Source organism: Megalops cyprinoides, chromosome 17 (assembly GCF_013368585.1).
Source record: "Megalops cyprinoides isolate fMegCyp1 chromosome 17, fMegCyp1.pri, whole genome shotgun sequence".
NCBI classification, from domain to species: Eukaryota; Metazoa; Chordata; class Actinopteri; order Elopiformes; family Megalopidae; genus Megalops; species Megalops cyprinoides.
The window spans coordinates 4,911,326-4,935,829 of NC_050599.1; the positions used below are offsets into that span (position 1 = coordinate 4,911,326).

A 24,504-nucleotide genomic window follows, 5' to 3' on the forward strand; every position below is an offset into this window, starting at 1 on the left:
TAAAGGGTACCAATCACATGTGTCTCTCACCAGTAGCCACGTGGAAGAGTGGAACACAGTCTGCTGGGTTCTTCCCCGGGTTCCCCTGATGCACTGCTCTCAGGATCCTCTGACGCACTGTACCTCTGAGTCAGTCAGGTAGCATCAGGGAGAAGCACCTCTGCTCCAATCCATGTTCTGCCTCCTGGTGCACTATGGGATTTGTAGTGTTAAAAGCTGTCACATTAGGCATGGGTGGGTACAAAAGAACTGCATTTGTTACGCACCAGTGGTGCAGAGAACGTTGCACTCAGACGAGTCTGATTTACACCTGGCAATCCGAAAAGTTAGGGGTGAAAGGGGGGGACGAAATAAATCTTAATACATCCAAGACTGACTGACTTCCAGGTTTACATCACAGTTTAAGTGCACTCCAGAACCAAGTCCTCTGTTTCAACGTACCTGGTATACCTCCAACTCAGAGGGTCTGCAGTAACTCAGACATCTACACACCACAGGTCTTACTGACTCTAGTTTTCTAGTTCTAGGAACGAGGACTAGTAAAGTCTAGTTCTAGTTCTAGGAAAGTCTATTTCAATAGACGACAAAGTTCCCATCAATGCACAAAAGAGCAGTTTGTCCACAGGAACTATTTATGGCAAAATCCATTTTAGATTTTCACCACTGAGTTACAGATCCCCTGAGCTGAACATATATCAGACACACTGTCAATAGAAGAATATTCACCTGTAAAGCTCATACAAGCTAGCAATGTATTAATTAAACACTACTTACAAACCAAACTAAATATTGACCACAATTTTGCTTTGACCCTAGGCCTAAACTAAACCCTACCAGTATTTCAGTGATATCAAGTACACTGTGTGCACATCACTGATAACAAACTGCCAGTGCTGCATATCAAGTCATTAACTGGTGTCCCCTAAAGTGTATCTGTACATTTCAGTATGGCTAGCCACTCAAAACAGCTCATTTCAGTCAGTGAGATGACGGATACGGTTCGAATCTTGAAGGCATGCAGGTCAGATGACTGAAACCAACCAGACATGTAGTTTTAAAGGCCAAAGGAATCCAGATGTTGTCCCAGCGACAGTCTCTCCTAAAACATTTGGCTTGTGAAAGTGTATGAAATCATTTCAACCTTTTGAACCTGGGAAGATCTGGTGATCCCAGGCAGCCCCCCCCTCCACGGCTCAGCGGTCTCTTAGTCCCTCTTCTCTCTGTCCAGGGCGATCAGCAGCTTCCTTCGTGGCGAGTCCCCCAGGAGGGTGACAGAGGGGTCAGAGAGTGAGGACAGAGACGCAGGCTCTGCCGCGGGGTCAGAGGTCACCGCGGCGGCCGTGAGGGTGGCAGGGAGGGCGCCCGCTGGGGCCAGGGTGACAGCGCCCAGAGGGAAAGCCTTCCCGGGCGAGTTGAGAAGGCCGGCGTCCTCCATTTCGATCACCTCGAAGTCGGCGTCATTCCACTGATCCGCCTCGTCCCCCCCTTCCGCCGCCTCCCCCTCCTCTTCCTCCTCCTCCTCCTCGTCCTCGTTGCCGCCGGCGTCCAGCAGGGCCTGGCGGTACTCGCTGTCCTCGGTCTCGGGCCGGCCCCGGTCGCGCGGCTTCTTACCCGCCCCGCTGCCGGCACCGCCGGGCGAGGTGGCCAGCTTGTACATGACGGGGAAGAGGATGGAGGTGACGGTGGCGGTGCCCAGGCACAGGTACATGAGCACCGGGTGCTCCCGTGTCCGGCCCAGGAGGAAGCCCACCAACGCCGGCAGCACCATCTCGCCTAGCGCCGCGCCCACCACGAACACCGCCGCCGAGCGGCCCGTCACCGTGGTGTACTGCTCCACCCAGGAGATGCCGCTGGGGAAGGTGGTGGCCATGGAGACGCCGTAGAGGGCGGTGCAGGACCACAGGGCCGCCCTGTTCCGGCTGAAGAGCGTGAGCAGCAGGGAGGACAGAGTGCAGCCCACCAGGCTGAGCAGGATCATGCTGCCGGGCGACATGCAGGCGGCGCAGATGATCGCCAGGCCCCGGGCGGTGGCGAACGTCCCCCAGAAGAGCGAGTTGAGCCCGGCCGCCTGGGCCTGCTCCATGTGGGCGTAGTCCTTGGCGTAGGTGAAGATGAAGGAGCCGTAGGCCACCTCCGCCCCCACGTACCAGAAGAAGAAGAAGAAGAGCAGGAGGATGAGGGCGTTGTGGTGCCTGGCCACCAGCGGCTTGCCCGAGGCCGTCCGGGCCCTCTCGCGGGCGGGGGTGCCGCGGGAGTACAGGATGAAGAAGAGGAGGGACACCAGCAGGACGAAGGCCCCGATGACGATGTAGGCCCACATGGACTGCAGAGAGCTGCTCTTGCTGCGGGCGAACGGGAGGACCGAGCCCAGCGCTTTGGACACCCGGTCCGATTCGGGCGGCGCCGGTTCGGCGCTGGCGTTCCTGCCCGGGTGCTGGCCGGTCCCGAACATCAGCTTGGCGATGATGGGGGAGACGAAGGCCCCCGCAGCGAAGCAGAAGTGCAGGGCCTGCATGTGCGGCCCCGCCTGATCCCCCCAGGTGTCGAGGATGAGCACGTTCCCACCTGACAGGGCCAACCGTAAAAACACACAATTAGCCTTTTCATCCATCAATGCCAGTGAAAAACAGAGAGCAGCACCGGGTGGAAAAACAACAAAAAATACAGCCCCATGTACACAGCAGCAGTGTGGCGTAGTGGTAAGGAGCAGGGTTTGTAATGTCAAGGCTACCCATTTGATTCCTCACTGGGGCACTTCTCACCTCATTAACTTTAACCCATGTCTTTATATTACATTATTGTCATTTTGCAGATGCTTTTATCCAGAGCGACTTACACAGGCTACAATTTTTAGCTTGATATTTACTGAGGCAATTCTGGGTTAAGTACCTTGCCCAAGGGTACAGCAGCAGTGACCCAGCGGTGATTTGAACCAGCAACCTTTTGGTTACAGGCCCTCTTGCTTACCATTAGGCTACACTATGCTACGCTGCCGCCCAACTATCTTATCCAGAGTGTCTCCTAAGCAACTAAAAAAAAATGCAAAAAATGCAAACAATACATTAATTCAGATTTGACAGCAGAACAAAGGCCCTGCCAGCACTATCACACATAACCTTTTCCCGTAGGACCTGTCAATGTACTGCACACACAGTCAGATGATTCACTATGATAACAGTCACTATCCTCATACTCATACCTGTGTCCAGGAAGCCCATGGTCACACCAACACAGGACATGAGAACAGTGAGCAGTAGGGCCTTCTTACAAAACGGAATCGCACACATCCCAAAAGCCGTGAGCAGCATGGAAAACCCTGAGGAGAAGAGAAACATGAGCTATGTATTCTGTGCTGTTGTGGTCATGTTGTACAAAACTAACTGGAAAAGAGCAACTAAATGTGCTGAATGTATAGGGCAGAGAACAGCTTCTCAAAAGTTGCTGAACTTCTCGTAAGTTCTCAAAAAGACCGCAGGTATATCCAAACAGCCTGTTCAGGCACATATAAATGTATGAAACTGGCAATGCCAGAGTTGCTATTTTTTAAAACTGCAGGTCCTGTAGAATTCCGTCTATCTATGTGCCTTTACCGTTAGGCTTCAGTTTAATCTCAATTCATGCAAATTTACCGTATTCAACAGCAGCTCTTTCTATGCAAACACAGTCAGTTCAAACTCCACTTCACGAGTACACATTCCATTCACAATTCACCCCAGCTCCGACAGCCACAGCGCTAACTAAATGTTAGCATTATATAAACACCGGACACATCAGTCTCACACTTGGATTATTATGGGAATCTGTCAGAACAAGCTGAAATGCAGCGGCTATCTGATGACTTAAAGGCAAAATGCAATGCTCTCTGAAGAATCAGTAACTAACCTTACAATGACCATTTCCCATGCATATCTAAACTGTGCTTGAAACTGGTTTCAGGTTTTTTGCAACAAGAAACTGGTAAATGTTGAGAATAAACGGGGAATGTAAAGGGTGAAGCAGAAATTACCAAGCACTGGACGTACGGAGCACACAGCAAATTTAAAGCATTATTTAGAAACACTCACATAACAGATTATAAATACTTTTTCGGCATTGCAAAATCTTTCCTGTGGTTTCTTCTCGCTGAACCATCCCGGTGTCTAATACGTGCTCCACAGCATATTACCTGGAGGCACAAAGACTGAAGTTCTAATTTAGTTAAACGCTAATCCCAGAGCATACTAAGCAATGGCAAAGGGCCAGCTGTTCTCCCCTCCTAAGTTGCCAAGGGGACCAGCCCTGGAGGCTCAGTGGCATCTCAGCAGAGCTGAGAAGTGAGCTGACCGCAGCACTGAAAACATGTGCATCCTGTCTACAAGGGTTCCCCAAGTACTGATCCAGGATCAGTCGACTCTACACCGATTGATTCATGACTTTTTTATGCAAAGTACAGGGGGTCAAAGGGCATGCTGCATATGGCCCTGTATTAGGGGACAAAGCCACTGGGTGCTACTACACTGCATTACATTACATTTATTTAGCAGCATCTCTCACTCAGAGCGAGCTCCAGCACAAGAAAACACAAGTGTATCCATCCAAATTAAATGAGCAACAGTGTCAGACCAGGCAAACAACACTCCCAGACCAGTGAGCATGAGCACCGCACCATCCGAGAACGTGTCCTAATCCGAAACTAGACAGCCTAGAAAACTATGACAAGTGTGTACGCTACCATACATCTCCAGATCACAGTATCCCTAACACATAGCGATACTGCAAGTAAATAAGCAGCGAGTAATACTAGTACAAGCGGCAGGTGCTAGGGGGTGGGGACTGAAGTGGAACCGAGAAGCGGTCTGACTTACCCAGCAGCAGGTGGTGGTTCATGCAGTCGAAGAGAACCCCTCCCAGCACCGACCCCCCGATGTAGCCCATGGAGCGGCCCACGAAGATGTAGGAGATGTTGCTGATGTTCTTTTTGACGTTGATGGCCAGGTCCTCGAAGGTGGGACCCAGCACTGAGATGCACATTCCCTGCAACCACAGCAGCAACGATCTCCATCATTCAGAGTTTCCACAGGAGGTGTTCATCTGTATCTTCAGCTAATGTCAGATTGCACAGGTAAACTCATGGTAGGGCTTAAATAGTGTTGTGCTCACACTCACTGGTCTGGTAGTGTTGTTAGCCTGGTCTGACACTGTTGCTCATTCAGCTTGAATGGATACATTTCTGTTCTGTTGGGCTGCAAACTGCTCTGGATAAGAGCGTCTGCTAAATGAATGTAATGTAATGTCATGTAATGTGTTTTCACAGCTTGGGAAGGCAACGCTTACAGACAGGCTAAAGTCCAGTTTCTCTCTGGCACAAACAAATTTTCTGCTTTTTATTGCTCTGGTTAATAACACTGCTTTCAAAAGCTTGCATACATTTTCTGTAGGATTATTAAGTTTCTGACATGGATATATATATATAAGGCACAATCCTGTCATTTGCATATGATATTTTTAGTGCATAGACAGCTGGCAAAGACAGGCTAGGGAAAGACACTCAGTTGCTTCACTTCTTACTCCACTTTCTGTTACAGCTCAGTAACTAAACTGTCGTTTCCCTGCCTGGGGGAAGGTTCTGTCCTCCACTGCTGAGAACAGTGAACAGCAGGTGTGTGACCAGCCAGTTTTACAAGACCGAAATGCAAATAGTACAAACTCAGGCAAATTTAACCACCTCCACCGATTTCATCTGTTCATGGGTAGTGGGAACTTGAACTATTGTGCACCCACGCTGTTGTTATAAAGTTTCGTACACATACTGGCAAAGCCGCAGGGCAACATGTCAGCTTTCCTTGCACCATTTCAGTAACATAAAGTTATACGTTAATTCAAATTTCAACACATTACAGGAGTGAACAGGAGTGTAATCGACCTCTCCTTTCAGTCTGGCTCTATCTCACGTCATCACTTACAATAATGAAGCGGTCACGACTTAAAAAGCTAAACATTAGCAACTGGGAAAGCGCGGGGGTTTGGTTCTAGCTGGACGTAAGGTGAAGTGGCCGCAGTAGGTGGACGGCCTGCTTAAATCGACGTTACCAGTCCGAGGAATGATCCACAGAGCGCCAAGGTGATCAGCCAGCGATGACAGCCCCCGGAGCAGCTCGAACCCCCTCCTCGGACCGCCACCCGCTCGGATCCCGAGTTGGGAAGCTTCCTGGCCCCTTTGATCGCGCTCTTCACACCTCTCCTCGCATCTTTCCTCTTGTCAAAGAGCGTGTCTTCGTCCTGATCGTCGTTGTCGTCGTCCTCCTCCATCCTGGCGAAACGAACTTGCTTCTTTTTCACCGCGGGCTCGCCGGTGGCCGAGGCAGACATGGTAGACTAAAACAGCAATGCCCGGCCGATAATGTTAGCTAACCAGCGTTAGTGTTAGGTAGCAAAAGCTAGCTAGCTCTCTTGCAAAAAGAAAACGCACACGCAGAGGCGACTTGCGCGTCATGCGTAGACGCAGAAAAAAAATTAAACTGAACGCAGGTGCGTGCGTTTCGCCATCTCCCCTCCGAACAATTCTTCGTTTGCTAATATTTTGTCATCCTCACCCAGATAAGACAGCCCGTCTGCCTTACCTAGTGTGAGGGGGGTAGACGGGGCGTTATTGCAGTGCGCCCGTGTATCGTTGGAAGCGCCGCACGGCGGGCCGTATAGTAGTGCGGCAGTTTACAGGAAGTGGAAGTGCTGTTGGGGATGTACGGGCTGTCATGTGACGTTTGGATTTATACCGAGCAACGGCGAAATGTCAAAAAGGGTGTTTGGTATCGAGAATTCCTGATTTGATTTTCTTACGACATCTGCTGTTTCCTGCTAGCTAACTGGGCTCTTGTGCACTTTCCTTCTAGTAACGTGTCCTGTCACAAGCCAAGGCTGTTGGTCTGGCTATTTTGAGTCTGTATGCTCAACAATGAAGGTGAACTGAGGACAAGGCAGTTTAGTGCGACTGTTTGATCAAGGTGGGAAAATAACGATGACAAATGTCTTTACGTTGAATACAGCGATCGGTTTTTAATGTCATGCATCGCCAAACATAGGTCTACAGGAAGACTACAAAAAAGTAAAACAGTCGCGCAAAACAAAAGACTAAAACATTACAGCATTTTGGGGATTTCAGTGACCTTGTTTTGTTTTTGCATTAATACATTTTTGTGCAGATATGTCATATTCTTTCAAAACAACATTATTCCCTTAGAAGAAGGAAACAGTTCCTTATCCAGGAAAGCGTTACGGTTTCATTCGGCGCACATTCAGACATCCATATATGATCCTTTTCCGGTCACTTGCTCATAGCACAGGGATATTGTGATACCTGGGATCCACGCACACCTGTCTGGTCAAACCTCATCATTTGACACATGAAACTATATATACGAAACACTGCTTGAATGACTGCTTGCAAAGCGCAATACTGATGTCACTCGCACTATGGCGGCTCTGAGTTGTGGCATTAGGCGCTATGATCGTCAGAAGATGCATTTCACGTCAGAGCTGCGTTTTTCGCATTTGTGAGGGTTCCACTCGGGGCTAATGGCACATTGAGTGCAGCGCTCAGCCATGTGACAAAGGTATTGTTAACACATATTGCAAAGCGTATCAAACTGTAGGTTTTTACCAGATTGACCTTACACCTTAAACCCACTTTTATAAGGTAGAGAGTCCACTGCAATAACCACTGTCTCATATGTTATCCTAAAAGAGTTTGCTTTGGAGAAGTGGTATGATCTAACATCATAGTGTGTGTATAATATTGTACCTGTGAACCTTGGTTGTGATTTTAAAAAGTAAGATTGGATCACTCAGTATTTTAAACACATTTCTGAAGACGTGACTTGACCTCTGTGAGCAGCAACCAATGATATTACAATGAAAACATTTACCAGAAGACTAATGAAAAGTTGAATAAATCTTTACTTTGTTTTAAAAAAAAAATCTGTGATACATTTTGCAAGCTGTATAATACATTGCATGTCACAAAATCAAAAATAAAACAGATTCATGCAATTTGAAAATGAGACATAACAAGCTGCAATGAATACACAACTTAAGGATTTGAATCATTGCTATATAAACTTTTAAATTGCTCCTTATATGATACAGGGAAGTAAAGAAAAAAATAAGGACAAAGACAGGTGAAAAAAGATCTGATGACAGCATACTTGATCTTTTTTATGATGTCACAGCATATTCTGACATCATCGTCTAATAGATACTGTAAAGTGCAGAGAAAAAGCAGTCTGGATGGATTCAGCTGTACAGCTGAAAGAATGGTTAGAGGGAAAAGAGGCAAAAGCAACCATTCTCTTTTCATCCAGGCTTGTGAAGGCTTATTATAAATTATAAAGCAGGCTTATAATTGTCACTTCTCGACAGCTACTTACAGTACAGTAATAGAATGTTTGTATCAGCACCTTATTGGCAGTGAAATGATGTTTAATTTGGTCTTACACCACATAAAATGGCAATAATTGTGTATTGACAGGTCAATATATTTACTACGTTTTGCTGTACTGGGACAAGAAATGAAATGGAATGATCATGTAGTTTGAATTATTTATTTTTTTAATGAAAAATTGTTTTGCATCATTGTCTGGGTTCATTTAAATGTGTGATTAAGGGAAATTAAACCTTGAATGACATCAGTGTATGGCAGAAACAAGAAATGTTTCAGACCTCAGACCTCAGATATGTGGTCTTTCAGAAATTCCTTTAAAACGAGAGCCATCACCGGAAGCCTTAGTGAGTGAAGTGTGTGAAGGAAGTACTGTGGGTGGAGAATAAGAGATTTATAGAGAATTATTGCTTTAAACACAGAAGTTTCATTATAACGAAAGGTCAGCGAAAAGGTGGGCAATGTTTTCACTGAAAAGGCAGAAACTGAGATCCACGCTCGTCAACATTTACAGGTCAATAAACATGAACAAAACATACAGGAATTTTTTTTTTTTATTCTCAGCATTAAGGTTCGCTACGGTTAAAACTGCAGGTTTTGAAAAGCCAAAAATTCAAACAACAGCAAAAAACATTGGTGGATGGAAGCCTAAGAAAACAGAAGGCAAATACTGTGGCACGGTTAAACAGACAGACTGTAGTCCTTTTGTGGGGGTCCTACGATAGTCTTTTACATTCCTCCGTCATAGTAATGGCAACATATTTTAGGTTTATTATTTATTCAAGAACAGACAGATATCAAGTCATTGTGGCGTGAGTTTCGTAAGCTACAAAATCCACAACATCCACATAGCATCTCACAATGAAGAGCATCCGTTTATTTGCGTTCCAGTGCGACTCCTGAAACGGTATGCGGTTACCATGTACAGCTAACAATAACAATTTCATTTCGGGTACATTTCAGACGGATTTCATTATATTGCTGTTCTGCAGTGATAAGACTCCCATCACCACAAGAAATGTTTAATAAAATACATGCAGGTGTACTTTGAAAATATACACTGCTGCACAATTTTCAAGTATTATGACACCGATTCCATAAAAATGCTCCATAACATTTCCACTATACCCGCGTCATCAATTTAACATAGTTGCTTCTTCTAAGGTCACCTGTGTCACCTGTGTGGAAATAAAAGAGGGGGGGGGGGGGGGGGTAAGTGTTTCCTGTGAAACTTCCCTAGTGGCGGTGCTGCGCTAGCATGTTTTTGTCAGACCTCAATGAATGCCATGGATTTGTTCTGCAATTGATTCCCTTCTAGCTTCATGACAGAATTGCAGGAATTTGCATGTCATTTGAGGTAGATTGTATTGCAAGGGGTGTCCTGGAAAAACCTGGTAACCCACACACAGCTGACACATCTGGGGAAGGCTGGGGGGTGGTCTTAGCACTTCCAGTTCTGTTCAACTGGAATGAAAGTGATCTCAAGATAATTGTCCTACACATGGATGTCAAAGTGGGGTGGAGTTACCAAGTTTTCCTGGACAGCCCTAAATTATGACAACAGCTGAATAAATGAAGGTGAGTGTTTCATTTATAAACCTGAAAACCCTTAAGATTTTCATGCTCTACCCCAAGAGGGTGTGAAAGAAGTAAGTGTACTGACGCTTCCAAAACACTGTACTTTGGCTAATTTAAACTGTCTTTCTTTGACATTCAGCTTTTTTTGCACTTCAAGGAAACCCATAGAATCTAAAAAGGCAAAATATAACATGCTTGACCATCAGGACAACAGTACCTCAAATATATACTGCAGGTCAACCAATATGGCAATGAGTTTAATAAATGCAATATTTGTTGAAAATGTGACTTCTTAATCCAAAACAGAACTAAAAGGAAATGAAATTATAAATAATATAAGCTAATATTAGCTCATTTCTATTGTATATATTTGAACACACAGTCAATGCTTAACCAATGTTTTTGATGTTTTATCAATGTGACTTTCAAACTGTGGTTAAAAGCAGAGTAAGTAATAATAGGTCTGTGATGGTAAACCTTCACAAGGTTTACTATGGTGCTGGTAGTACAATCCTGGCATTTTGATATGTGTGAAATTTAAGAAAATACATCGTACAGAACCACATGCACCTTACAACTGAAATTAATGCAATTCATTCATTCACTGTTTCTTACAAAAAAAGTAATAAATCTGTTATAGAGCATTCCAGAGCTAATTCACATTCGTGTTGCATAGAGAACCAGAAATGCAGCTCAACCTCAAATACTTTGTAAAATATGTGTGTAAATAGATTACCGTGGTAATAATGGTTTAACACTGAAGAGGATTTTCAGTCTGTGTGTCAGGTCAGCCACACGTGCTGACCCCTGGCTAACGCAGAGAAAACGACATGAGGGTCAACAACATTTAAAAAAAAAAAAGCATCGGTGCTAGAGAGGTCTGGCAAGGACTCAGACACGGCTCCAGCTCTGACGCCTTTGCGTTTGTGGGATACTTTAGATACTGGAATTGTGCTTTAAGCTGCTCCCGTGAGGCGACCCAGCACCTTTTAAACTAAAAAAAAAAAAAAAAATCTACTACCACTTAAAAAATGCCCCGCCTCCCACGCCCGTCTTTATGATGCACTTCTTTGAAGTGATATCGTATGCCCAGCTCACATCGTATCAAAACATTTTCACATACAGTCTCCATACATTCACAATCTTGGCATACTTACAAAAGTCTTATTAACCCATATATTCTACTGTATTAAAAATAATAATTATCTCAGATTTATCTGACATAAATGGAAAAATAAAACTGAGGTTGTTTTTTTTTTTAAGAAGCAGAGGCAGTGTTCTTCTGATTTCTGTCGATTCCAACTGCCTGTGGAATTCTTCAGGTAGTGCCTCAAGCAGAGTTCAGCTCTATAACAACTCAATTCATTATATTATGAATGGATATTACATTTTTATCAGTGATGCGTGGAAGGCATAGTATGACCCTCTTTTTGGGAGTCTATTAAGATTTGGTGATAGCTTACTTCAAATTATGGTGGACCTTAAAGAGTCTACACCAGTTTTGTATTCGCCTGGAGACACTCAAAAAGCTATTATTGACTTCTTTGGCCACAAAAAAATGTTCAGTTACTCCTTCAAGAGCACCTAGGGTTTGTCTCTGAAAAAGAATAAACAAAATGAAAATGTCTGGTTTGCAAACTTTACCAGTCAGCTGTATAAAGACCACGTACAGTCAACCAAACACTTTCTCTGGGTTTTGTTTTCAAAACATTAATTACTTTTTTCAATTACGAGGTTATTTTCATATGCAATCAAGTATTTCTGTTTCGGATAGAAGACAACCCTAGCTGCTCGTGATGGGGGTACATCTAAACACGAGGTTTACTGGTGGCAACATGGGCCAGTGCTGGCCAATGACTTCCACATCTCCACTGCTCCAAGGACAGAAAATTTCAGACATCAGCACACATATTCCTGTAAGTGCCTGAAAATAACTGCCTTTGCGAAACATGCTTTCCCTTGTAATAAGTGTTTTTCCTCGTTTCTGTGTTTAACTTCTGAGCTATTCTACAGCTGGAAGATTTCTGGGAAAAACAGCTTGGCAATGCATAGCTCTTAGATCACGTTCAGTTTTAAATCAGCTGTGTATTACTGCGTTTCACTGATATTCAGTGTTGCTTCAGGTTTTTCCCTAGGGTTTCCTGCAAGAGCAGCCATAAAATACTGTTTTTCTACATATATATATACATACACACAGGTAAATATGTATACTCGTATAGCTGTATGTCATAAACAGATTCAGCAGTTTGTTGAAATAGATTGAAACATATATGTGTGTGTGTGTGTGTATATATGTGTGTGTGTGTGTGTGTGTGTGTGTGTGTGTACGTGCATGCATGTGAGTTTAACGGAATCAGATGACCGATTCGGGGTCTGACATCTTTTCGCATATAGCGCCCTCTGGGGGACACTCGCTGTTGTTCTTCTTGTAGTCCAGCACCTTGACCGCGTCATCCGGCAGCACCTCACGCTCCCTCCTCTTCCTCCTCGCCTCCACCCAGGGGATGAGGCACAGCACCGCCCCCCCGATGATGGGTGGGATACCTGCCAGGTAGAACGCCACATTGTAGGAGCTCAGCTTGTCCCTCAGGAACCCTGCGGAGGGAGAGAGGGAGAGAGCGAGAGACGGCTGGGTTAGTGCTCGCACCAAGAAAGAGACTGCACAGTCCCTCTTAACCCCAGCACTCCCTGTGCAATGAACACACACACACACACACACACACACACACAGCTGTGGTAAGGAAAATGAACTACACATACACACACACACACACACACACAGCGATGAGGAAACTAACCTATGCACAACACTGCACTTGGGCAGAATACTTCATCTGAATGAATTCTAGCTCGCTGAATGGGTATTTATGTAATGTGTAAGCCACACATTTTCCCTCTACATAAGAACAACAGAATATTCATGCAAAATAATTAGAGATATATTTAATATTTTTTCCACCAATGCACAGTAATGAAAGTTATTCTTCCCAACTGTTAAATTAAAAAAGAAAGTCACTAATGGGCAGATGACTGAACAATTTCCTTTGCAGTACGTCCTAACTTTGTCCAGGTGCTCACACAATGACTCAGCTAACAACAGGAGAGAGTCTCTCCTTTGCATATTTGTACAGAACCATGAAGCACTACTCAGGAAGTAATAGGAAGTAACTATTATGCGACATCAGGGACTGACATCCTGTTAGAGTGTTTACTGAGTGAAGAAAGCAGGTTTAACGTTTTTGTGACCGCGGGTGTTAGCGATGGAGTCAGCCACTACGATCAGTCGCACGTCTTTGAGGTGATACAAAAAAATTAAGAGGTGAAGGTAGAAACACAACCTACTCTTCTGTCATTGAAGTTAGGCGAGGATCAACACCAAAATGCATGGTTTTGTGCTGCCCTATTGAAAATGTAGTCAACAGATGCCACAGTGCTTTCTAATTGCAAATCTTACTGCTTGGGAGTGCCTGCTCAAAGGTGTCTTTTTTGGTGAGCTGATGTGCCTGCACTTCAGTCTTCTGTTTTGACATTTTTATTTGAAGCAGTAAAAGCCTCTAATGTGTGCTGCCGCTGTAGCCCGTGTGTGTTTCTATCACATGAGGCTTGTCAGACCCTCTCTGCTTATGGGATCTTGCAGTGACTCCATGGCAATGACCCCTGTTCCAGGGCAGCACAGGCAAGGCCTGTGTGAAACGTGACCTTTATGCAACCCTATGAATGGGAAAGAAACGCCTGCTGTGGACGTCACTCCGTGGCTGTAAGGGCAGGGGTCGCATACTGTAAGCCCCGGGGCGTTAGAATTAGACCCACAACGCTCTCCTTGTTGGGTCTCCTTCCAAGCAAAACACTGTCTGACTTATCTGAGCAGATCAATACTAAGCAGTGTGTCAAAACAATATTCCCCCGCGTCCGCCCGGGCTTCTCAGCGGAGTAGATTTAAAGCCGGGAGGGCTGGATGGATTAGGGTCAAGGGAAATTCAATTGCTCTGAGCTTCTCCTTGTGCTGAATTACTCCCGCTTACAGTACGCCTGTATCTCGCCGGGAATGCCCGGCTATTAGCGAGAAAAATGGATGCCTTGTTGAGGAGCACGGTATAAAACACTCATCACATGACAGGGTTCCCACAAGCCCAGGCAGTTCAGGCCAGATATATGCACCTTAAATGGTACAGCATGCCAAAAATACCATTATACAAAATGAATGTGTGTGTATTCACATTCCATTCATAGGACATACATACATGTTAACAGCAAAAATTTTACCCACAAGGGAGTCTTCCCTGCCTATTAAAATTAAGGCTCATAAAAACATAATATTATTAGCAAAATTATTTAAAGTAACTATTTGGGCACAGGAAACAGTTGTCAAAGGAGAGCAAGTATTTTTCACAGGAAGCAGTTCTGTTGTTTCTATGTTACTCGCATGTTGCATCCACAGTTAAAGGTTAGTGAGTGTTCTAAAAGGTACAGTCGAATGGGCCGCATGTCAATGCAGTGCCAAGGAAATTAAATAAAATGGCCGATCCATATATAAATGGCAGTGTTTCTGATGTAACACCAGGGGGCAGTACAGAGCTATCGTACAACATGGATTTGGGACACAATAAACGCTCTTGTCTTCAGATAAGAAACATAGTGTAGCTTAAATTATCAGTAGTATTTCACAATCTTTACATCTTAATAATAAAGCCTAAAAAATCATGGATACTAGAATTATGTTCCTATTAATCACTATTATTTTTCCAAACCCTGCAATGTCGTGCTGCGATTGTGCCAGCAGATGGCGCTCCAAGCCCACTGGCTCTGCACTGTGCTGTACCTGCAATGGGAGGCCCCACTGTCATGGGCACGGACATCATGCCCAGCAGGAACCCTATGGCCTGGGACACGTTCTGGGAGCCCACCAGCTCAAAGGCAATGGGAGCCATGATGCAGATGAAGCAGCCGTCGAACAGCCCCATGAGCAGGCAGACAGCGATGAGGCCGCCGAAGATGTTACAGAGGGGGATCATCATGGACATGAGGCCGATCACCAGGAAGGACACCACCTAGTGGACGGGAGGGAGAAGTGAAGTCGGGACACCTCGTCAGCCACACACTCAGCTGCACGGCTGGTCGCCCAGGTTTGACTGGGGTCAGGCTCCACCTCACGGGCTGTCTCCGCACCGAGGCGAGGCCGAACGCCCCCCCCCCTTACCTGCAGGTACACCTTGTTGACGCCGGGCACGTAGTCCGCCACCCTGCCAAAAATCAGACGGCCCACCCCGGAGGTGATGCCGATGCACATGAGCAGAACTTCTTTGTTGGCGTCCTCGCCGAATTTCTCCTCCACGTGTTTCATCTGGGGGGGGGGGCAAACAAAGAGAGAACACCCCAGTCACATCGGGCGCCATGGGCAAAGCACAGAGGGGTCAAAGGGCACGCTACACACGGCCCTGTTTCCAGCTGACATTACATTAGATTACATTATATTATCGTCATTTAGCAGACACTCTTATCCAGAGTGACCTACGTCTTACATAGGCTACAAGTTTTACATGGGATTCATTTATACAGCTGGATATTTACTGAGGCAATTCTGGGTTAAGTATCTTGCCCAAGGGTGCAGCAGCAGTGCCCCAGCGGGGAATCGAACCCTCGACCTTTCAGACCTGAGCCCTGCTCTTCACCACTGCGCTACACTGCATACATTACACTACATCACATTACATTCATTTAGGAGACGCTCTTATCCAGGGGAACTTCCAGCACAAAAGAACAGAAGTGTATCCATTCAGGCTGAATGAGCAACAGTGTCAGACCAGGCTAACAGCATTCCCAGACCGGTGAGTGTGAGCACAACACCATTCAAGCCCAAGTTCAAGTTAACTTGTGCAACCTGACTAGACAGCCTAGAAAATAAGGGCAGCCAAGACCACACTATCATATATCACAGTCACTGGGTCACAGTATCCATTAGATCACATGGGAGCCGTTAGTGTTGCTTTGGTTTTTAATATTGCGGGCTTTTAATAGCTGGACCCTGCAATGTTTGAGACACACAGAGAGCTTTTGCAGTGACACAACAACTGGAATGATATCATTATCAGTACTATAATGGAGATGATACCACATTTAAGAGATTTTCATATGCTGCCTCAAATGAATGAAATTATGCTTAAGAACATGAAACCCTTACCACAGCAATGTGCTAGAACCACAAAAGGAAAAGTGACATTTACATTTACATTTTACATTTATTTATTTAGCAGATGCTTTTATCCAAAGCGACTTACAAAAGTGCATACAGTAAGTATAGCGACAGTACGGGGACAGGATGTGTACAGTTCCACAATGAGACAGTTCTCAGCTGAGAGCAAGGTCTGTTTGAGGACGCAGTACTATCAGATTTTTACAATTACAGCCTAAAGGGCAACTAGTACGATACACTTTCGAACGGCAAACTTCAACAACTTCAAACGGCACAATGAGCGTCAGGGTAAAGGCGGCAACAAGAGACAAAATTTAAAAGCACAATTTATCATTGAACATTCTTTTAAAACTTCAGTAGGTACCACTCCATTTGCTGTGTGTGTATCACACTATCAGAGAAGTGTCAAGACACTCTCAGAGAAGTGTGTTAGCAGAGGGCATCGTGACTATAAGTATGTTTGTGTGCGTGTAAGCGTGTATGCTTCTGCATGTGTGCCTAAGCGTGTATGCATGTACATATGTGTGTGCGTGTGTGTGTGTAAGTATGAATGCATATGTATGCATGCATGCCAGTGCATGTGTATGTGTGTGTGTGTGCTTGTGACCGTGGGTGAGTGTGTGCCAGTGTTTGTGTGTGTGTGTGTGTGTGTGTGTGTGTGTGTGTGCGTGTTTGTGTGCGCATGTACCAGTGGTATGGCTGGGTGGAGTGGGGGTGGGGTGTGTGTGTTGGGGGGGGGGGGGGGGGGGTGTTAGTTGGGGGGGTGTCTGAGTTTGAGGCCTGTTTCAGGGATCTCACAGCCTGTTCCACTTTAGAGGCATACCTCAGAGAGGGGCCCCCACTCTCCCCGCCGCCCCGCACATGTGTAAGTAGAGGGGAACAGGGTGTAGCTGGCATGTGCCCATAACTCTGATTTACTGCATCCTCAGATGCCCCCAGCCCCACCGCCTGCTCCCACTATAAGATGCATATAACATGCAAGGACTAGCACACACACACAGGCTAGCAGACACACACAGGTTAATGAACACACACAACGGCTAACACACACACACAAGCTAGCACACACACACACGGGCTAGCATACACACAAGGGCTGAGTATCTACATTTTTATCATTGCAGACGCGGCATAAGAAATACACCTCATTCGTCGCTACTGGTCCCCTCTTTCCAGAGTACAAATCCACGAGCTCCGGAAACAGAGAGACCCGGGGCCTGGAGTCCCGCCAGAGCCAGGCCTGTGGGACCCAGCGTTGCTGGCTGCACAGAGTCAAAGAGCCTCTGTCTGATTGGTCCTCTCCTCCTCCACCCTCCGCCCAGCGCCGGGCCAGAGGAAGAATGATGTGTCTGAAGCTTTAAAAGTTATGCTGAACATTTTGTGGAACAGCTCAAAAAAAAAAGTTTTGATGGATGTGCAAAGCTTTTAGAATGCACCGTAGTAAGGCTCATTTACTTGGCGTGGGCTTGAACTAGGCGATTTTCCCTGGAATTCATTTTCAAATGCTTGCTGACACTTTCCCACCCAAAACAAAAACACGAAATCAGTTTCAGACTCCAATTAGATGTACATGCTAAATGACAGTTACGACTTAGACTACTGGGAATTCTTCTGAGAACAGAACTAGGTGTTATTTAAAGAGTCACAGATTCTTTAAAAAGTGCAAAATTGGCTTTCAATTAACATTCCATTTTGGATTTATTTCATAACAGCTTTCTCCTATTCCTTCTTTGGCTATATCCTGGAAACTCCACCAGGTGTGTGTGTGTGTGTGTGTGTGTGTGTGTGTGTGTGTGTGTGAGTGTGTGAGAGAGAGAGAGAGCGTGTGCGAGATTGTGTGCGTGTATGTGTGTGTGTGTGCGTGTATGTGACAGAGAGCGTGTGTAAGATTGTATGCGTGTGTGTGAGAGAACGTGTGCCTGTGTGTGTGTATGTGCATGTGTGTGTCAGAGCGTGTCTGTGTGTGTGAGAGAGATTGTGTATGTGCATGTGCGTGTGTGTGTGTGTGTGTGTGTGTGAGAGAGATTGTGTATGTGCATGTGCGTGTCTGTGTGAGTCAGTGTGTGTTGGGGGGGGGGGGGGGGGATCTGCAGTTCTCAGCAGCAGCATAGTCTGTCACACAGGTAGGGAGGGTCACCTGGCCTTTCCACACTGTTTACTCCTTTACCCACAAACTCTTTTATCTGAGGAGCCGAGGAGCACACCCCTCCACCAGGGCAGGACAGATAACCGCCGGGAAAAACACCAGATGGGGTTTCGCCATTTTTGACTGACAGCGGAAAAATTCATCATTGATCTACCGTGTTATGCAAAGCGCTTCCAGTTGCACCCCCTGCTCTCGGAGCTGACATGAAGGAGCCTCCCTCTCCTACACCCCCCCCCCCCCCCCCTCCTGTGTCAGTGCATCAGCTAGGGTGGAGGCAGCCTCATCATTCTCTGGGGAGGTGTCCATCCACTTCAAAGGGGCAGCACATACTCAACCACCCGTCTACAGCCGGTTACAGTCACATGTGCTGCACATGCCATCCACTGCAGACACATCATGCATCTTACGGGTGTCAGAAGCCCGGCTGCAAAGAGACCAGACTCCACCTGATAAACCAGCCGACAGAATATAGCAGCTATAAACACGGTAATAAAGAGACTCTGACTGCCCAAAGGTCTGGTCCTGAGCGTGGAGACAGCACGTTATTGCCTACCTCAGCACGGGCGCTGGGGTCTCAGGGTGCAGAACGCTGTTATACGATTACAAGACAAAACAAAAGGTACCGTCACAACGCCCGCTGCGCAAGGGTGACTACGCATTGATGGCCTCCAGACCGGTAGACAGATACGCTTCACCAAGTTACATGTTATCCAGAGTCTGAGAGATTCCACCAATCAGAGAAATCTGTGTTTTCCCACACTGGTGCGCTGAGGAATTATGGGAGATTTTCAGTACTTTCTCCGAGACCTCAATGCTGCAGTCTGAGTGGATGGAGAATACAACGAGTGACCAATCACAAGTGCAAGAGGCTATACGCTTTCTGACCCAGCACTTGGCTAGCAGGAGAATCTCAGGACTCCACAGCCTCACCGTCAGTGATGAATGAATATATTCCTTCCTCTCTACACTCATATCTGATTACTCCACGCACAACACAGCAGCAGAACTGGACCTGCTCTATGCTAAGGCTCCTTGTTTGGGCCAAAAGTCCAGTTAATGTTCTAAGCCTCCAAGTCCTCTTAGACAGTGCTGCCATAAAAGGATTTTTCAAAAATCCAATTACCCAGTAATGACAAACTCCCTCTCTCATTGCAGCATAGTAGTTAAGGAGCAGGACTTGTAACCGAAAAGTTGCTGGTTCAATTCCCTACTGGGGCACTGCTGCTGTACCCTTGGACAAGGTACCTAATCCACAATTGTCTCAGTAAATATCCAGCTGTATGTATGGATAACATTGTAAAAAACTGTATCTGATATAAGTCACTCTGGATTCGAGCATCTGCTAAATGCCAGTAATGTAATGTCATGTCACTACTGCAAAGAATCACAGTTATTTGTCCTGTTCCTCCCATAAACTTTGTTTTCTTGTTACCGCCTTTACTCTGGTACTTATTGCGCTGTTTGAAGTTGGATCTTATTAGTTGCCCTATACCCTGTAGCTGTGTAAATTTGATAGTACTGCGTCCTCAAACAGACCTTGATCTCAGCTGAGAACTACTGTGGAACTGTACACATCCTGTCCCTGTACTGTCGCTAATACTTACTGTATGCACTTTTGTACGTCGCTTTGGATAAAAGCGTCTGCTAAATAAATAAATGCAAATGTAAATGTAAACTGAAGAGCCAGGTGGTGGCAGGTGGCTGCTAGTCCTCTGCCTAGCGTGGGGCATCAGTAGGCCCCCTCCATAGCCCATCCCCTGAAGCGGCAATGATTTGCAGACACAGACGGAGACCAGAGGCTGGTTCTGAGAGTCAGCCCAGGCCCCATCCATCACGCGGGAATGAAACGGCGGGGATACATCTGTTTCCCACCCCGGGATTCAGACTCCCAGCGGTCACGCTTCAGTCCGAACCCGCAGGCTCGGAGGGGGCGGAGGGGTGTTGCCGAGCGCCCTGGGCCTGACCAATCAGCACGGCCCGCGGCGCACAGACCCCCGGGGCAGAGCGGGAGGTGCCAGTCTGTGCTGTGTCCTGCCAGGGCGGACTCCCATGTGACCTCCAGATCTGTTGACTTTGAACGTGGTCGTTCCCAGATGGCGTCACCAGGCACGCGGATCCACACGGGACTCCTCTTATTTTATTCATTTTCTTTTTTTTTTGGCAGTTTTTAGATCATCACCGGTGTGTCCAGGTGTTCCCGGTGTGTCCTGGCACAGTCGGATTTCGCAACGCGATGTGGACGTGCCATCGTTGCAGAACTGCCTGTCACGCCTCCAGAACAGACCTATTCCGTCTGGCCTTTGTTACTGTGGACCAGGGAGCAGCCACAAAATGATCGGTTTCCCTCTGAAATTAAACTCCTTTGTGTTTCAATCGCTATCCTCATAATCACAGCTCTGTTCACTAATTTGTGGAGGTCATTTGACTAAATATTCCTTTGTATTCATTGCTTATTAAGAGCTGCTGCTGGCATCTGCGTAAGAGGCCAGAGTGTGTTATCTGATGTGTCACATTAGGGAGATCAGAACAGTGCTATTTTTGAGGGTTGCAGGCGTGTATGTACATCTTTCCATCTGGCTCACTGTGTAAACAGCATTGTTCTGCCGTTTACTAAGAGGAGCACAGCACTCTGTCAACGCACATCAGCAGACTTCCGCCCACACACACCCACCCACGCATGCACACAAGCACACGCAAGCACACGTTCACAGACACACACACACACACACAGACACACACGCACACGTGCACGCAAGCACACGCTCACAGACACACACATAACTCACACACACACACATGTGCATGCAAGTACACACTCACGGACAGACAAACACACGCATGCCCATATGCAACCACACACAAGGAAACGCACACATAACACACCCACCCGCACGTATGCACACGCACACACACACCCATGCACACACACGCACAGAGACACACGCACACACACGCACAGAGACACACACACGCACACACATATGCACACACGCACACACACAGAGACACACGCACGCACACACAGAGACGCACACACACACGCACAGAGACACACACGCACACACACACACATGCGCACACACACACACACACACAGACGCGCACACACACACACACACACACACACACACACACACACACACACACATGCACTCTGCAGGGTGCCATCGGCTGGCGCCTTGCAGCTTTGCTTTCTGCTTTTTGAATAAAGCAGCTCCAGGTGGCGTTAGAGTCTCCACATGCTCTCCGCTTTAACATTAAAACAGAACAAAAAACAAGTGGAAAATTCCCTTTAAGCACATTCATGGCAATAACAGATCCATTCCACCCTCTGCAGCTGCACTCCTTCCACCTAATGATAAATATGAATAAAAAAATGGGCCCTTTTTTGCATCCTTGCCTCTCCACCACAGCAGGTATGTGACGAGAGTTCTTGTGCAAAATGGCTGCCATGCACAAGCAAGGTGGGTGTGAATATTAATGGAGTATGAGTCACTCCCCTCAGTTAGATCCTGAAAGGCACTATATACAGTACATCTACACTGGGGAGGAAGGGCTCATAACTGAAAGGTTGCTGGTTTGATTTCCTGCCAGGGCACTGCTGTTCTACCCTTGGGCAAGGTACTTAATAACATGTAAAAACTGTAACCGATGTACGTGGCTCTGGATAAGAGTGTCTTCTAAAGGACAATAATGTAATGTCCAACGTAACTGAGCTCAGCGGATCCTGGATGCATCTGTCACATTTTACAGTTTTAATTTGACAATTTAATTGTGCCTTAGTCCTCTTCTGAAAATCCCCTGCAGTTTTGATATTTGGAAATACAGCAGATATAGCAGATATATGAAGACATAGCCATTAATCACAGTCACTCTGATCAAAACATTAGAGACCTGATCCTTAGATCCTTCCGTAGCTTCACAGAAATTCCACTGCTAAATATGAAGGCTATGCCTGACTGATGCAGTCTCACTGTCACAGGAATTAAACATCAACTTCTTTGCGTCAGTCCCCTAATCTTCCTTATCAATAGCGGTGTTTTCTTTTAAACCACAGGAAGAAAAAAAATTCTGGTATTTCACCGTGTCCTTGGCAAAGTTCCACCTTGTGTTTTTTTTTTTTTTTTTGGAAACGTGACTCTCCTGCAAACACGAGGGAACAAAACAGTGACGAGGAAGACGCTCCGTGTGTCGGGTCCTTCCGTGTCCTGAGGGATGGCCCCCAGGATTTTGGCTTTCGTGGTCTTGGCTGAGCCGGGAGCTGTTTGGGGTAAGAGAGGGGGCCGTGGTTCTGCCTGAGCTTGTCGCTTTTGCGAAGGGGCGGGGGCAGCTCCAAGGGGCAAACGCTCACCGCTGGGCTGAGGAGTCTGTCAGACCCCAGTACCCCACAGGCCCCTCCTGAACGTCTCAATGACCCCCCCCCCACCCGCTTCGGCCCCCAGGAGGAGGATGGACAGCACACAGGAGGGGTGCAGACACTGGTGCGGCCTAAAGCAAACAGAGAAGGAGGACCCCAACCCCCCCCCCCCTGAAGAGACTGATCTCCCCCCATTAGCACAGCTCCACTCTCTCAATAAACACTGAACTCCTGAACCGCTCCACCCCCCCGCTGGCGTCCCGTCCAAAAACAGTGATCCTCCTCACAATGTGACACTTTTCCCAACACAACGGATACTAAGAAAATAAAGGGTGTTTTCCGCGGCGTGAAGCGTACGGAAAACTATAACAATAACGGCTTCGTTTATCTAAGACACCCACGGAGCAGCTGCGGTGACACATCTGGTGGAGCCAGCCCAAACTTTCCAGCTCCACACACTCTACACTCACCCATTCATCCAGCCCAAACCTTCCAGCTCCACACACTCTACACTCACCCATTCATCCAGCCCAAACCTTCCAGCTCCACACACTCTACACTCACCCATTCATCCAGCCCAAACCTTCCAGCTCCACACACTCTACACTCACCCATTCATCCAACCCAAACCTTCCAGCTCCACACACTCTACACTCACCCATTCATCCAGCCCAAACCTTCCAGCTCCACACACTCTACATTCACCCATTCATCCAACCCAAACCTTCCAGCTCCTTCCTTTCTCCTGCACTTGGTACATTCATCATCTTCCACTGTCACACTGGCACTGTATGCAGGAGGCCTGTTTAAGTCATACTCAGCACAACGGCTTGCCATATACATGGTAATCTCAAAGTTACGACTGCAACACATTACAGACTAAACAGAGAAAACGGCACCTGCAAGAGCCATGACTTGGCAGTAGTGCATTTCTACTCAGGGCTGTGTAGAAACTCCTGATGCTACACCTGTCCTTGAACATAATTTCCTTTTGAAATATTTTTTGTAACTTTTTTTTTTTTACTGCAGGCCACTATAAGAGACTAAATAAAGATGACCTGCATTTGAATCCTTATGCTGCCAGTGGTAAAACCAGAGGAAGACAATGAGCCGAGACAAACCAGGCTGTAACCGACAGGAATCAATGAGACACAATGGCTATGAGGAGGTCAATGAGGGGTTTTATGGGAGGCATCTGTTTGCTTTAATGGGAGTTTCCACTGGTCTCGTCTGCTAACTCAGAGGCATACGTGATCAACAACCACGTTCATTTTCAAAGAGAAATTGAGGCAAGCAAGTGTGTGTGTGTGTGTGCGTGTGTGTGTGTGTGTGTGTGCATGTGTGCATGTTTGTGTGGGTGTGTGTGTGTGTGTGTGTGTTTGTGTGTGTGTTTGTGTGTGTGTGTGTGTGTGTGTGTGTGTGGCCGTGTGTATGTGTGTGTGTATGTGTGCATGCATGCATGCGTGTGTGCGTGTGTGTGTGTGTGTATGCGAGTTTGTGTGTGTGAGTCTGTGTGTGTGTGCTCCAGAATCACACCCCTCTCAGCATCAGCAGGTTTCCTTCAACACAGCACTGCTGACACTGCTTAACCTCTCCCCCGTTTAACTACGGCTACTTCTTTCAGTGCTGCCACTGACCCCTGGCCCAAATTCGCAGCCCCCCCGTCACCACCCACGCAGTTCCTGCGCCTCCTCGAATGCACTGAAAGACACGGCGGTGAAAGCCGCGTTTCCCTCATTGTCACAGGAAGCTCCCCCCTCTGCCCAAACCTGCCGAGGAAGGCCTTTCTCTCTTAAGGAAAAACCTATAACTCATCTTTT

General features: G+C 46.6%; 2 protein-coding genes across 2 annotated transcripts in view; both read right to left on the reverse strand.

The window, feature by feature from the left end:
- Positions 1-682: 682 nt before the first annotated feature.
- mfsd4b (major facilitator superfamily domain containing 4B) lies at positions 683-6,667 on the reverse strand. The gene is made up of 4 exons (XM_036550082.1): positions 6,070-6,667; positions 4,845-5,013; positions 3,200-3,316; positions 683-2,565 (listed from the first exon to the last, which is right to left on the reverse strand). Exons 1-4 carry the CDS (start codon positions 6,346-6,348, stop codon positions 1,205-1,207), a joined length of 1,926 nt encoding a protein of 641 aa, XP_036405975.1. The 5' UTR covers positions 6,349-6,667; the 3' UTR covers positions 683-1,204.
- A 2,936-nt stretch (positions 6,668-9,603) lies between these two features.
- Positions 9,604-24,504, reverse strand: part of slc16a10 (solute carrier family 16 member 10) — a 42,808-nt gene continuing 27,907 nt past the window's right edge. Inside the window, exons 4-6 of the mRNA XM_036549580.1 lie at positions 15,189-15,332; positions 14,811-15,039; positions 9,604-12,586 (exon numbers count right to left, since the gene is read on the reverse strand). Coding sequence (XP_036405473.1) covers positions 12,345-12,586; positions 14,811-15,039; positions 15,189-15,332 — 615 coding nt within the window. The 3' untranslated portion in view covers positions 9,604-12,344. The remainder of the gene's footprint in view (positions 12,587-14,810; positions 15,040-15,188; positions 15,333-24,504) is intronic.

Bases quoted from the DNA above. Each gene is read 5' to 3' on its own strand.
- mfsd4b (XM_036550082.1), bottom strand. From the start codon at position 6,348: ATGTCTGCCTCGGCCACCGGCGAGCCCGCGGTGAAAAAGAAGCAAGTT. The intron at 3,317-4,844 runs GTAAGTCAGACC...TCTTCTCCTCAG, and splicing joins GAACCACCACCTGCTGCTGG to GGTTTTCCATGCTGCTCACG. The intron at 2,566-3,199 runs GTATGAGTATGA...TGGCCCTGTCAG, and splicing joins CATGGGCTTCCTGGACACAG to GTGGGAACGTGCTCATCCTC.